The sequence below is a fragment of the Phyllopteryx taeniolatus genome, chromosome 9 (assembly GCF_024500385.1).
Source record: "Phyllopteryx taeniolatus isolate TA_2022b chromosome 9, UOR_Ptae_1.2, whole genome shotgun sequence".
Lineage (NCBI taxonomy): Eukaryota > Metazoa > Chordata > Actinopteri > Syngnathiformes > Syngnathidae > Phyllopteryx > Phyllopteryx taeniolatus.
The window spans coordinates 3,931,017-3,947,151 of record NC_084510.1 but is presented as its reverse complement, the minus strand read 5'-3'; the positions used below and the strand labels follow the sequence as shown (position 1 = coordinate 3,947,151).

The following is a 16,135-nucleotide window of genomic DNA, read 5'->3' as shown; positions in this document are numbered from 1 at the left end:
CAACTAGCCGTCTTGACTCAATATCATTTGACTTTTTCAAAACTATTGTGAAGTCTCTGCTAGCTGATCTGCAGCAAATAATAAATTGCTCACTTCAGTCAGCATTTCCTAAACCTCTTAAAGTAGCTGGCATTAAGCCACTTTTAAAAAGGAGAACGCTGTACACGTCCATGTTAACAAACTTAGACCCATCTCAAACCTTCCCTTCATAGCAATTACCTGAAGGAAATTACTTCTTTTTGTAACCATTGAAAGTTTTCAGTATCATCGAATGGCAATGACTTATGTGGTCCCTCAAGAGCCAGTTCTTAGACCCCTCCTGTTCAGCCTGTATATGCAACCCTTGGGCCAAATTCATCAGAACCTTGATGTTGACTATGCAGATGACACAGTTATATCTACCAGTGTCTCCAGATGACCGCAATTCAATTGAGGTGTTGTGTCACTGTCTAAAACGGATTAATAACTGGATGAACCATAACCTTCTCCAATTAAACCACAACAAAACCGGGGTAATTATTTTTGGCAGTAAAGAAAAGAGGTTTGCTGTCAGTAAATACAACCCCAATTCCAATGAAGTTGGGACGTTTTGTCAAACATAAATAAAAACAATACAATGATTTACAAATCATGTACAACCTATTTTTAATTGAATACAGTACAAAGACAAGATATATAATGTTCAAACTGATAAACTGTATTGTTTTTTGCAAATAATCATTAACTTGGAATTTTATGGCTGCAACACGTTCCAAAAAAGCTGGGACAGGGTCATGTTTACCACTGTGTTACATCACCTTTTCTTTAAACAACATTCAATAAACGTTTGGGAACTGAGGACACTAATTGTTGAAGCTTTGTAGGTGGAATTATTTCCTATTCTTGCTCGATGTACAGCTTCAGCTGTTCAACAGTCCGGGGTCTCCGTTGTCGTATCATAATGCGCCACACATTTTCAATGGGAGACAGGTCTGGACTGCAGGCAAGCCAGTCTAGTACCCACACTCTTTTACTACGAAGCCACGCTGTTGTAACACGTGCAGAATGTGGTTTGGCATTGTCTTGCTGAAATAAGCAGGGGCGTCCATGAAAAAGACGTTGCTTGGATGGCAGCATATGTTTCTTCAAAACTTGTATGTACCTTTCAGCATTAATGGTGTCTTCACAGATGTGTAAGTTACCCATGCCATTGGCACTAACACAGCCCATCACAGATGCTGACTTTTGAACTTTGCATCCATAACAGTCCAGATGGTTCGTTTCCTCTTTGGCCCGGAGGACACGACATCCACAATTTCCAAAAACAATTTGAAATGTGGACCCGTCAGAACACAGAACACTTTTCTACTTTGCATCAGTCCATCTTAGATGAGCTCGGGCTCAGAGAAGTCGGCGGCGTTTCTGGGTGTTGTTGATAAATGGCTTTTGCTTTGCATAGTAGAGTTTCAAGTTGCACTTACGGATGTAGCGCCCAACTGTATTTACTGACATTGATTTTCTGAAGTGTTCCTGAGCCCATGTGGTGATATGCTTTACACACTGATGTCGGTTTTTGATGCAGTGCCGCCTGAGGGATAGAAGGTCACGGGCATTCAATGTTGGCTTTCGGCCTTGCCGCTTACATGCAGTGACTTCTCCAGATTCTCTGAACCTTTTGATGATACTATGGACTGTAGATGATGAAATCCCTAAATTCCAAACAGGTGTTTGATGAGCATACTACTTTTTTGCCACCTGTCCCAGCTTTTTTGGAATGTGTTGCAGCCATAGAATTCTAAGTTAATGATTATTTGCTAAAAACAAAGTTTATCAGATTGAACATTAAATATCTTGTCTTTGTAGTGTATTCAATTAAATATAGGTTGAACAGGATTTGCAAATCATTGTATTCTGTTTTTATTTATGTTTAACAAAACATCCCAACTTCATTGGAATTAGGGTTGTACCTGGAGTCATTCTCTCGAAAAACCAAAGACCAAGTCTGAAACCTTGGCGTGTTGATTGATTGCGACTTGACTTTCAGTAGTCATATCATATCAATTACTAAAACAGCCTTCTACCAGCAAAAGAACATATCAAGAGTAGACTTTACACCGACTTTATCGGCCTAATCGGTATCGGCTGATAATTAGCATTTTATGCTGAGTGGCTGATCGGCTTTAATGTCATAATTCGCCGATCCGATCAATGACGTCATTGATCGGCTCCGCAAAAGACATTTACTCCGCGTCGCCATTGTGCACAGTATATTTGAATCCAAAAGCTACTTTATTTTTAGCCTTGTCGTGTGTCTTTTGGCGTAGTCCTCTAAATATCTGACGGCCAGTAAAGTAGTCTTGTCGGCGGCGTGGAACAGACAACACGTCTGAGACAGACAACACGTAATGCCCGGATCAGACTACAAGACAAATTTGCACTTTCATGATTGCACTATATCAGACTATTGCAATAAAATCTTGTATTCCAATACCACCGTATCCTGTTTTTTCCGATCACTGGGCTTCATCGTGTCAACGCAAACGGGACCGGATACATTCGTTACCATGGCGACGACACCAATAATGGATAATGGTGTGTTGGTGGTCACCGGTGCCCAGGAGAAGACGTTCGTTTACGGCTTGCTTCAGGAATGTTCACGTACTTTTAATACGATACGGCTCGCAAGCAGGCAACAAAAACATTATATAACCTAGCAAGCTAGTGGTACCATGAACGGTTGGATGTAAACATGCCGCCGTTCTGTTGAATCAAGATCTAACGTTTCGGTTTGGGTGAAGTAATTTAATTAAAAATAAAGTAATTTAATTACAGTAAGTTAGCACCCATTATTTCTGTCATGTTGTAATGTTGGTTTGACCTGACTGATTAGAATACATGACCTGACTAGAGCAGTGATTTCCAAACTTTATGGAGCCAAGGAACATATTTTACAATTGAAAAATCTCACGGCACACCAACAAACAAAAATGTCACAAAAAGTGGATACATTAATTACTGTATTTACTTCCTGCCATCTAAGACCATTCATTTGTTCTGTCTGTCTCTATACCTCACTGGCATAAATAGATGAACAATGATACATTACTTATTGTAAATATATTTTTTGGCGCAATTAAGTACACAAGTATATACAGTAAATGAACAGGTCATTTAAATAGACACATTCCTCCATCATGTGATCGGATCGGTGATCGGTTATCGTTTTTTTAAACTCGCTCTTCGGTGGTCGGTGATTGGCCCCAAAAATCCTGATCGTGTAAAGCCTAATCAAGAGTGAACGTTTGCATGTGCCAAGCAGATAAGCAGAAGCTCATCCATGCTTTTATCCAAGTAGACTCGACTATTGCAATGGTTTTCTGACGGGACTCCCCCAAAAGAGTATTATACAGCTGCAACTCAAAACGCTGCAGCTTGGATTCTGACCAGAACAAATAAGTCAGAACATATAACTCCAATTTTAAAGTCTCAACACTGGCACCCAGTCTGCTTTAGAATAGACTATGAAGTTCTGCTACTGGACTACAAATCATTCAATGGTTTAGGTCCAGAATATATGAAAAAAAATACTAGTGGAATATAAACGCAGTAGGGCTCTGAAATCTACATACTCTGGTCAAATAATGGAGCACACAGTCCTAAGCAAACATGGGCAAGCAGGTTTTAGTTGTTATACTTCCAGGCCATGGTTTGTATTACTACTGTGTCAGTTAAATTACTTAATAGTCTACTCTGCAGCTTTACCTGTGATTTGGTCCTCTTATTACCACACACCACAATTAAAAAAATGTGTGTGGGGTGTGTGTCCCTCCCCCCGACCATCAGCCAGAAGTATGCTATTGACGGTCGGTGCACATACACTTAGAAGACGTTTTATGAAAATACACCAACACAAAATGTATGCCAGCACCCCACCGTACAGGGGGGTCACTCGACGGGCATTTCATACGGTGCAAAGACTATCTTTCTTTGTTTTGGAGACAGATTTCTGTTACCACCCCCCCACCCCCCCACTCAACCCCTCACCACAATCGGCAAAGGGCTACAAATGCTGACCGTCGCACAGGGCGTCATTCGGTTCAGGACTACCTCTGGTGATAGAGACGTGTTCCCTTACCTAATTGTTGTGTGCGGATGGTATGTGAGGGCATGCTGGGTTCACCACTGCCCAGGATGTTGCTGGCGATGACCTGGAATTCATAATCCATCCAGGGAACCAGCCCAATCACACGTGCAGACTCTGCATTCCCCTCAATGTTCACTGGCTCTGTGTTAAAAATGAGATATTTTTATGTTATGTAAATGGTCAAAAAATCTCTATCAAACAAGTATTTTTGTTGACTTGCATACATTACAGCATTTCAATTCATATTGTTGATTTTTAAACTGTAAAAATTCTATGTCTTCACATTACAACCACAAAATATTTTATGTTTGCACTATTTATTGGTGCACTATTTATTTATTTATTGACAGTTTACGCACTGGTCCTCATCTGCTTCCACGTCACTGATAGAGAAGATCGGCCCATGATCACATAATTCCCGATTGGACTGTGGTTGTCATAGCCATGACTCCACTTCAGCTCCACTGATGTCTCTGCAACATTTCTTACCAGTAAACCGCCAGGCGGTCCCGGGGGCCCTGGGTACACCACAGAAGCAAATATTGATAAATATACAAATGAGGTTTCTATCTCAAATCTTGTCAACATATGCAGTTTATTTGAAAATATACAGTACATTTACACTTTAATATATTGATTGGGGGGTATGTTGAATTCCTTTTCTTTGACTGGGAAATTTTTACCGAAAGAATAACTTTCAATTCATAGTTGAGTTTTTTCGTGAATAAAAAGATAGTTTTACAATGAATTATGTTGTATTGTCAATTGTCACAATGCTGATTAAGCCTAACTGTTCCTCTAACATCTTGCTGTATTTTTCAGTACAGTGGAACCTTGATTTAATGGCCTATTGTGTGTGTTTAGGGGGGGCATCCGTAACAGCCGATTGTTCTTTATATTGAAGCACTTTTTTTCATTGCCTAAATACAACCATACAGGACAAAATTGTTAAAACTTTTTTTCGTGGTCAAAATTACTGTAAATAAATATAAAAAATCTTCACCAAACTCAAAACCCCAGCCTGCCGTTTTCAAGAGCGTAGCGCGCTAGCGTGCTAACACATTGCTAATTTACATGCGCCCCCCCCAAACCAACCATAGTCCAGTGACCAGAACAGTGCACAGAAGGCGGGCCCAACCGAGGCAGGAGGCGCTGACATCCTACCATGAGCTCCAAGTCAGCCGGGGACCCCACACAGTCCGAGGGAGAGAGGGGTGATGACCACGGTGGAGCGCCCCGGAGAGAGTGACGAGGAGGACACAGGGATGGAGAGAAGCCCCGGGATCGGCATCCCCCAGGAGGGCAACACGGACACAACCGGACCCAAGAGGAGGAGGGGGAAACAGGCCCAGCATCTCCAGAGGCCCACCTTTTGATCCAAGATGACGCATATCCGTGTGGGCGGCTCGGTTACGTGCTATCTAGCTTTGTCTATGTTTTTGTGTTTTCCGTTCATCTTTGGAGACATTACGTGACTCACTTACACAAGGGAAGACTTGCTAAACATTAGGGAGTCTAACCCGGACTTTCTTTCACCAACTTTCACAAATCCGCTCACCGGTGGGGGCGGCTGCGATCTATGGCGCATGGAGACGTAGGCGACGAAGTGGGGAGCGGGCGGCAGCCAAGTGAAGCTCCGCAAGAGAATACAAGCAACACATCGACTGTTCTACCAGGGAAAATAACATTTTAGACCACTGCTATACTACGCAAAATAACGCATACCGTGCCATACCTCATGCAGCTCTGAGCTCATCTGATCACTGCTTAATTCACTTAATACCATCCTACAGGCAATAACTTAAATGGCGAAGCCTATGGTGAAAACAGTGAAAAAGTGGACCAATGAAGCAAAGATAGAAGTTCAAAGCTGTCTAACTGCACAGATTGGAGTGTCTTTGAAAATTCAGCTGGCAGCCTGGATGAATATTCGGACACTGTCACATCCTATATCAGTTTCTGTGAAGAGGTGTGAGTTCCAAGAAAGTAATTTCACACGTTCAATAACAACAAACCGTGGTTCATTGCCAAACTTAAGCAACTTTGGCAGGCTAAAGAGGACGCATAATGAAGTGGGGATAGGGCCCTGTATAATTGCGCTAGAAACCAGATGACGAAAGAAATTAACATCCATCCATCCATTATCTGAGCCGCTTATCCTCACAAGGGTCACGGGAGCGCTGGAGCCTATCCTAGCTATCATCGGGCAGGAGGCAGGGTACACCCTGAACTGGTTGCCAGCCAATCGCAGGGCACATATAAACAAACAACCATACGGGCAATTTAGAGTCGTCAATTAACCTACCATGCATGTTTTTGGGATGTGGGAGGAAACCGGAGTGCCCGGAGAAAACCCACGCAGGTACGGGGAGAACATGCAAACGCCATACAGGCGGGGCCGGGGATTGAATCCCGGTCCCCAGAACTGTGATGCAGACACTCTAACCAGACGTCCACTGTGCCGCAGAAATGAACATTGCAAAGAGAAACGATGCAGCAAAGTTGGAAGTTGGAATCGAGCTAGAAACCAGCTGACTAAAGAAATTAACATTGCAAAGAGGAACTTTGCAGCAAAGTTGGAAAAACAACTCTAATGACTCTAAATCAGTCTGGCATGCATTTCAATCGCTGACTAATTACAAGCGACGATCCCCCCAAGCTGAGAACAATAGCACACTAGCCAACTTGAATACCTTCTACTGCAGATTTGAAAATGACACTTTGACACCCCACACCCACCCAGCCACACCACCGAACACAATCACACCTCTGACTTCTGCGTTAACCATCCATGAACAGGATGTGAGACGCATCTTCACACAACAAAAGATTAACAAAGCGGCAGGCCCAGACCATGTGTCCCCATCCTGCCTCAAAGTCTGCGCGGACCAGCTCGCTCCAGTCTTCACACATATATTCAATAGATCTCTGGAACTGTGCGAAGTTCCATCCTGTTTCAAACGCTCCACCATCAATCCAGTCCCCAAGAAACCTGCAATCTCGGGTCTAAATGACTACAGGCCTGTCGCTTTGACATCTGTGGTCATGAAGTCCTTTGAACGTCTCGTGCTGGACCACCTCAAGAGTGTCACAGGTCCCCTGCTGGACCCCCTGTAGTTTGTCTACCAAGCGAACAGGTCTGCGGATGATGCAGTCAACATGGGACTGCACTTCATCCTAGAGCACCTCGACAGTGCAGGGACCTACGCGAGGATCCTGTTCGTGGACTTCAGATCAGCGTTCAACACCATCATCCCTGAACTCCTTTCATTCAAGCTTCTCCAGCTCAGCGTCTCACCTGCCATCTGCCAGTGGATTTACAGCTTTCTGACAGGCAGGACACAGCAGGTCAGGCTGGGGGAGGCCACCTCATCCACACGCAGCATCAGCACTGGGGCGCCCCAAGGTTGTGTCCTCTCTCCGCTGCTCTTCTCTCTCTAAACAAACGACTGCACCTCAGCGCACCCGACTGTCAAACTACTGAAGTTTGCAGATGAGACCACTGTCATTGGCCTCATCAAGGACGGTAACGAGTCTGCATAGCGACAGGAAGCGGAGCGGCTGGAGCTGTGGTGTGGTCGACACAACCTGGAGCTGAACATGCTCAAGACTGTAGAGATGATCGTGGACTTCAGGAGGCATCCTTCGCCTCAGCTGCCCCTCACGTTGTCCAGCTGCCTTGTGTCAACCGTCGAGACCTTCAAGTTCCTGGGAATTACAGTCTCTCAGGACCTGAAGTGGGCGACCAACATCAACTCCGTCCTCAAAAAGGCCCAGCAGAGGATGTACTTCCTGCGGCTTCTGAGAAAGCACGGCCTGCCACCGGAGCTGCTGAGACAGTTCTACACAGCGGTCATCGAATCAGTCCTGTGTTCTTCCGTTACAGTCTGGTTTGGTGCTGCTACAAAAAAGGACAAACTCCGACTGCAACGGACAATAAAAACTGCTGAAAGGATTGTCGGTACTCCCCTACCCACCATTGAGGACTTGCACGCTGCCAGAACTAAGACAAGAGCGTGCAAAATCCTCTCGGACCCTCCGCACCCCGGTCACCAGCTCTTCCAGCTCCTTCCCTCAGGTAGGCGCTACCGATCAATGCAAACTAGAACTAGCGGACATTCCAACAGCTTCTTCCCTCTTGCGATCAACTTCTTAAACACCTAAACTACAATTCCATTACAACATGCTGGCAATTTTTTGACTTGAGTTCATTGTCACATTTCTGTGGGGCCAATTATGTATTACTCGTGCACTCACTGTAGTTGTCTTGCCATGCTGCACTATTTGCAGATACTGGCCACTCATGCCAGAGTAGCATCTGCTCCATTTGCAGACTGATTGAGGAGTATCTGCAACATTTGCACAACCAAGATTGTCCCAGATTATCGCACTACTCGTCACTTTAAACCGCATACACTCCTTGAAGTCTCGGCGCCCTTTGCACAATGGTCATTGCACCGGACTATTGCAATATTAGTCATTCGAACTGCTCTAAGTGCTAGAGGACTCTGCATCTTTTTGCACAATTGTCCAAAAAAAAAAATAAATGTACCGGCATTACCAGATAACTAGCAACCCTTTACTGCTCAGTGACTGTTTTTTTTGTCAATGTCTTTCTGTCTCCAAAGTGTTCTGTAAATTGACTGTCTGTTGTCGTACTAGAGCGGCTCCAACTACCGGAGACAAATTCCTTGTGTGTTTTTGGACATACTTGGCAAATAAAGATGATTCTGATTCTGATGCCGTAAAGTTAGAAAAACAGTACCGCTAACAACTCAACAAATCAATCTGGCATGCATTACAATCGCTAACCAATTACAAGCTACCAACCCCCCAAGCTGAGAACAATAAAAGACTAGCCGACGACTTGAACACCTTCTATTGCAGATTTGCAGACACTTTCACACCCCACACCCACCCAGCCGCACCACCGACCACCATCACACCTCTGATGTGAGACGCATCTTCAAACAACAAAAGATTAACAAAGCGGTAGGTCCAGACCTTGTGTCCCCATCCTGCCTCAAAGTCTGTGCGGACCACTTCACTCCAGTCTTCACACAGATCTTCAATAGAGCTCTGGAACTGTGCGAAGTACATCCTGTTTCAAACGCTCCACCATCATTCCAGTCCCCAAAAAACCTGCAATCTCGGGTCTGAATGACGACAGGCTTGTCACCCTGACATCTGTGGTCATGATGTCATTTGAACGCCTCGTGCTGGACCCCCTCAAGAGCGTCACAGGTCCCCTGCTGGACCCCCTGCAGTGTGCCTACCGAGTAAACAGGTCTGCGGATAATGCAGTCAACATGGGACTGCACTTCATCCTAGAACACATCGACGCCACGGTGACCTACGCGAGGATCCTGTTCGTGGACTTCAGCTCTGCGTTCGACACCATCATCGCTGAACTCCTCTCCTCCAAGCTTCTCCAGCTCAGCATCTCGACTGCCATCTTCCAGTGGATTTCCTGATGGGCAGGACACAGCAGGTGAGGCTGGGGGGCACCACCTCATCCACATGCACCACCAGCACCGAAGCGCCCCAAGGTTGTGTCCTCTCTCCGCTGCTCTTCTCTCTCTACACGAATAACTGCACCTCAACGCACCCGGCTGTCAAACTCCTGAAGTTTGCAGATGACGCCACAGTCATCGGCCTCTTCAAAGACGGTGATGAGTCTGCGTAGCTACAGGAAGTGGAACGGCTGGAGCTTTGCTGTGGCCGACACAACCTGGAGCTGAACACGGTCAAGACTCTAGAGACAATCGTGGACTTCAGGAAGAATCCTTCTCCATAGCTGCGGCTTACGCTGTCCAACTGCCCTGTGTCAACCGTCAAGACCTTCAAGTTCCTGGGAATTACAATCGCTCTCAGGACCTGAAGTGGGAGATCAACTCCATTCTCAAAAAGGCCCAGCAGAGGATGTACTTCCTGCTGCTTCTGAGGAAGCACGGCCTGCCACAGGAGCTGTTGAGGCAGTTCTGCACAGCGGTCATCAAATCAGCCCTGTCCTGTGTTCTTCCATCACAGTCTGGTTTGGTGCTGCTACAAAAAAGGACAAACTCCAACTGCAACGGACAATCAAAACTGCTGAAAAGATTGTCGATACCCCCCTACCCATCCTTACGAACCTGCACGCTGCCAGAACTAAGACAAGAGCATGCAAAATACTCTTGGACTCGCCATATCCTGGTCACCACCTCTTCCAGCTCCTTCCCTCAGGTAGGTGCTCCTGAACAGTGAAAACTAAAAACAAGCAGACATTCCAACAGCTTTTCCCCTCTTGCCATTAACTTCTTAAACAGTTAACTTACAATTCCATTGCAACATGCTGGCAATTTGTTGTCTTGACTTTGTTGTCACATTTATACATTTATACATTACTCGTACACTCACTGTAGTAGTCTTGCCACGGTACACTATTTGCATATCCGTTGTTGACCAATACTGGCCACTCATGTAGCATCTGCAACATTTGCACAATCAACATTGTCCCAGATTATCGCACTACTAGTCACTTTAAACTGGATACATTTCTTGAAGTCTTGGCACCCTTTGCACATGGTCATTGCACCGGACTATTGCTCTATTAGTCATTTCAAACTGCTCTAATTGCTGTAGGACTCTGCAACCTTTTGCACAATTAGCCAAAAAAAAATAAAAATTGTACCGGCATTACCACATTACTGGGAACCTTTTATTGCTCGGTGGCTAGCAACCCTTTACTGCTCAGTGACTGTTTGTTTTTTAAATGTCTTTATGTCTCAAAAGTATTCTATCAATTGACTGTCTGTTGTCGTACTAGAGCGGCTCCAACTACCGGAGACAAATTCCTTGTGTGTTTTTGACATACTTGGCAAAAAAAGATTATTCTGATTCTGATTCGTAGATCCAGAAGAATAGGGGTTCAAGTGCATGCACGTGACCCTATGGCGTGCACAGGGGTTTAAAATGATAAGATATGATTTGGTCACATTATATTGCATTTACATTACACATTACATTACTTACATTTCTGTATGACATTCTTTCCCAGGCAAACAGAATCAAGCTTCAACGGTCACCATTTTAATGTAGGGTGACCACCTTTTCTTAAAGTTATCCATTTGCTTATTATGTTTGGCAGACATATTTTCTAGTGTTATATACACTATGAAAAGATTTTGCCATTGGGTAATGTTGATAGCTCGTTTATTTTTGCAATTTAACAGTATTATTTTTTAGCGATAGCTAGAATCACAACTATTGGTTGAGCATGTTTATTTGGAAGATCTATACCTTTTAAGTCACCCAGCAGACAAAGATGAAGAGAAATCGGAATCCTACAGTTCAACACTGAGGAAAGTTTCTGTGTAACTAGTGACCAGAAGCGCTGTACGCGTGTACAATGCCAAAAAGCATGCAAATAAGTGTCTGGAGAGTTTTCAGTACAATGAGTGCATATGTTTGATTTTGAATAGCCCATATTATGCATACTATATTGCGTGACGTGTGATCTATGGAGTACTTTGAACTGGATTTGCTGTAAATTAATGTTTTTTGACACTGAGAATGTGTTTCTACAGATTTGTGTGCAGTGTATTGAACAAAAGGGGCTGTTTGCACCGTCCGGTGTAAACGCAGCCAACTTTATTTGCCGCCAATCAAAGCGGCTTAATTCAATCATTCCCTTTACGTGAGGCGCAATGCTAGTCTTGCATGCAAGGAGAGAGTAATTTGTGTGTGATGGCAATGTCACTTGGCCGCAGTATGGCAAGAGACTGTGATTAAATACATGATGAGCTGGTGATAGCGCGACTAACTATAGCAATGCATTTTGGGAGACAGTGCATGCAAACGTTTCAGGTTTTACGCTAAAATCCGCCCTGCCAGAAACTGCTACTGGAAGTTACCATGACATTATCCATTGGTCATTTTTTATTTTATTTTATTCATTTACCGTAATTTCTCAATTATAGCAGATTTTTTTTTTGCTTTTAAATAATCTCTATTTTCATGTACATGTTACAAACATGCAAATATATATAACTATGTCATCTCAACAACAACCCAATTTCAACTTGTCACGATGCTGTCTTTTAAGCAAGGGGGACGCCATTGATATAAATAGATACAACATGGACCTTCTGAACTGTGGGGCGACGTCGACGCCAAGCTCGGTGGGTCAAAATTGTCAGTATATTTAGTGTGTGTGGATGGCAAGAAAACCAAAAGACCAAGGATGCTGGTACATTGTGCTGCATACGGTTGCGTACAATGCTGTAACATTTGCAAACGTCAACCCCACCAAAATGGCCACCGTGTTGCCATGTCGGTTAACTGGGCTGCTACAGAGCACTGGCGTATCTCGTCTTCATGGGGGATGCAAAATAGCTGTGCTATGATTGGCTGAAGATATTGGCATGTTGATAGCTCCACTCTGATTGGTTGTTTCACTACAACTAAGTGTGCTCCGGTTGCGGCCATGATGTGAAATCATTGCTTCAAGTAATATCGTCAGCAGGTATCATCTGGGGGGGAATAATTGTACAACAGTAAAGCAACATCCAAAATGCTGGGAAAAAAAGAGTAAGTTATTCAGCAGCATTCAAAAGAAAGGTGATTGTAGTGGTAGATAGATATAGACTTTTTAAATCAGATTTTGACTTGCCATTCGATGGTTTTGAGGGCAGAGAGCAATAGATGCCATACAAAATAGAGCCTTTAGGTGCTTTCTGGGGGTGTATAGATGTGCCCCAATCCCAGTGATTGAAGGAGATATGGGCTGGGTCCCTGGGTCTATCCAAAGGAAGTGTGAAATGCTATGCCTATAGAGTCTACTGGTTAAATGGCAGAGGGCAGAATCAATAAGAAAGTATTTAACTGGAGCAAATTACATGATTCTCCTTGGACGAAAGAGCTTTCCTTAAATTTTGAAGTGGATATGCAATAGATTTACAGGAATAATTCATGTTGTAGGTCGCTGATGGTGTAGTGTTACATTCGCCTGACTTTGGTGCAGGCAGAGTGGGCTCAGTGTGAATGTGAATGAAAGTGCAGCTGGCTGGTGACCAGTTAAGAGTGTAGTCTGCCTTTCGCCCGAAGTACGCTGGGATAGTCTCCAGCGCCCTGCGACCCTGAATAGGATAAGCGGTGTAGAGAATGGATGGATGGATAATTCCTGTTGGAATATTAATTCTGTCAAAAACAAGCTCCTTTTCGAGTTTGTGGAAGCATGCCTCCAAAATGTTTTGTTAAAACTCAAACTGAAAACTTAAATGCTGATCAAGGAAAGCTTTACCGATGAACGATATGTTTTATTTAGTCGATCTAGAAATCAAAGTTCTTTGGTTGCTCAGTGGAGGTCTGGTATTCTCCCTCTGGCCATTGAAACTGGTTGATACAATAATATCCCTGAAGATAATAGGTTGTGTGCAGTGTCGGTCCTTGCTTGCATTGTGCCATGTGCAAGACCCTCCTTTGTGCCCCCACCCACGCACCAGCTACACAACACTCCACATTGCCCATTGGTGGGAGTGAAGTTGGGTGGCAACTACTTTTTCGAGGACTTTGGAAGTAAGGAGTAAATTTGAGATTTGGCGCAGGTTATTGTAGTTGTTGGGGTCCGACCCAGTATTTGTTTTTTTGAGAATGGTGGCGAGAGCTGCAGTTTTGAACGATGATATGACAATACCGGAGGAGAGAGAAGAGTGGATAATGACAGAGATGAGGGGAAGCAGTGAGGAGAGGCTGGATTTGACCTTGGTTGTTGCGAGGGGATTGAGCAGGCTTGGAGTTATGAAGGAGATCAGTTATTTCTGAAGGGTCAGGGAGTTTAATGGGGGTAATACTGACATGGGGGCCTCAGCTAATGCTGAAAGTTGGTGCATTGGAAGGAGGTGTTCGTGGATATTTAGATTTTTTTTTCAGTGAAATGCAGCATTAATGTGTTGCAGGTGTCCAGTGATTACATATGTGGAGGTAGAGAGTTGGGTTGCTGGAGAATGTTTTGCGTTTTTGTATTTCCAGCATTTGATGTGATGAGACCAGAGAAATATGCTGTTTTGGTTTGGGCAATGCAATACTTGTTGTGAGTGCTCTGTGGTATGTGCATTTGTTTGTGAATAGTGAGTCCGTTTTTTATGTAGAATCAGAATCATCTTTATTTGCCAAGTATGTCCAAAAAACACACAAGGAATTTGTCTCGGGAAATTGGAGCCGCTCTAGTACGACAACAGACAGTCAATTGACAGAGAACACTTTTGAGACATAAAGACATTGACAAAAAAAACAGTCACTGAGCAGTAAAGGGTTGCTAGTTATCTGGTAATGCCGGTACATTTTTTGGGGGGGGACAATTGTGCAAAAAGATGCAGAGTTCTCTAGCACGTAGAGCAGTTCGAATGACTAATATTGCAATAGTCCGGTGCAATGACCATTGTGCAAAGGGCGCCGAGACTTCAAGGAGTGTATGCAGTTTAAAGTGACGAGTAGTGCGATAATCTGGGACAATGTTGATTGTGCAAATGTTGCAGATACTCCTCAATCAGTGTGCAAATGGAGCAGATGCTACTCTGGCATGAGTGGCCAGTATTGGTCAACAACAGATATGCAAATAGTGCAGCGTGCCGAGACAACTACAGTGAGTGCACGAGTAATATATAATTGGCCCCACAGAAATGTGACAACAAACCCAAGTCAAAAAATTGCCAGCATGTTGTAATGGAATTGTAGGTTAGGTGTTTAAGAAGTTGATTGCAAGAGGGAAGAAGCTGTTGGAATGTCTGGTAGTTCTAGTTTGCATTGATCGGTAGCGCCTACCTGAGGGAAGGAGCTGGAAGAGCTGGTGACCGGGATGCGGAGGGTCCGAGAGGATTTTGCACGCTCTTGTCTTAGTTCTGGCAGCGTGCAAGTCCTCAAGGGTGGGTAGGGGAGTACCGACAATCCTTTCAGCAGTTTTGATTGTCCGTTGCAGTCGGAGTTTGTCCTTTTTTGTAGAAGCACCAAACCAGACTGTGATGGAAGAACACGGGACTGATTCGATGACCGCTGTGTAGAAATGCCTCAGCAGGTCCTGTGGCAGGCCGTGCTTTCTCAGAAGCCGCAGGAAGTACATCCTCTGCTGGGCCTTTTTGAGGACAGAGTTGATGTTGGTCGCCCACTTCAGCACCTGACAGATGGTAATTCTTAGGAACTTGAAGGTCTCGACGGTTGACACAGGGCAGTTGGACAGCGTGAGGGGCAGCTGTGGCGAAGGATGCCTCCTGAAGTCCACAATCATCTCTACAGTCTTGAGCGTGTTCAGCTCCAGCCGCTCCACTTCCTGTCGATATGCAGACTCGTCACCGTCCTTGATAAGGCCGATGACAGTGGTGTCATCTGCAAACTTCAGGAGTTTGACAGTCGGGTGCGCTGAGGTGCAGTCGTTCGTGTTGAGAGAGAAGAGCAGCGGAGAGAGGACACAACCTTGGGGCGCCCCAGTGCTGATGCTGCGTGTGGATGAGGTGACCTCCCCCAGCCTGACCTGCTGTGTCCTGCCAGTCAGCAAGCTGTAAATCCACTGGCAGATGGCAGGTGAGATGCTGAGCTGGAGAAGCTTGGATGAAAGGAGTTCAGGGATGATGGTGTTGAACGCTGAGCTGAAGTCCACGAACAGGATCCTCGCGTAGGTCCCTGCACTGTCGAGGTGTTCTAGGATGAAGTGCAGTCCCATGTTGACTGCATCATCCGCAGATCTGCTCGCTCGGTAGGCAAACTGCAGGGGGTCCAGTAGGGGACCTGTGACGCTCTTGAGGTGGTCCAGCACGAGACGTTCAAAGGACTTCATAACCACAGATGTCAAGGCGACAGACCTGTAGTCATTTAGACCCAAGATTGCAGGTTTCTTGGGGACTGGAATGATGGTGTAGCGTTTGAAACAGGAGGGTACTTCGCACAGTTCCAGAGATCTATTGAAGATCTGAGTGAAGACTGGCGCGAGCTGGTCCGCACAGACTTTGAGGCAGGATGGGAACACATCCTGGGCCTGCCACT

The 16,135-nt window shown here is 44.8% G+C and overlaps 1 protein-coding gene across 5 annotated transcripts in view; it reads right to left on the bottom strand.

Moving 5' to 3' along the window:
• cntn2 (contactin 2) overlaps positions 1-16,135 on the bottom strand; it is a 126,639-nt gene that overhangs the window by 34,145 nt on the left and 76,359 nt on the right. For all 5 annotated transcript variants that reach the window (XM_061784534.1, XM_061784533.1, XM_061784529.1 and 2 more), the window contains exons 15-16: positions 4,483-4,641; positions 4,115-4,264 (exon numbers count right to left, since the gene is read on the bottom strand). In XM_061784534.1, the coding sequence (XP_061640518.1) occupies positions 4,115-4,264; positions 4,483-4,641 (309 nt within the window). The remainder of the gene's footprint in view (positions 1-4,114; positions 4,265-4,482; positions 4,642-16,135) is intronic.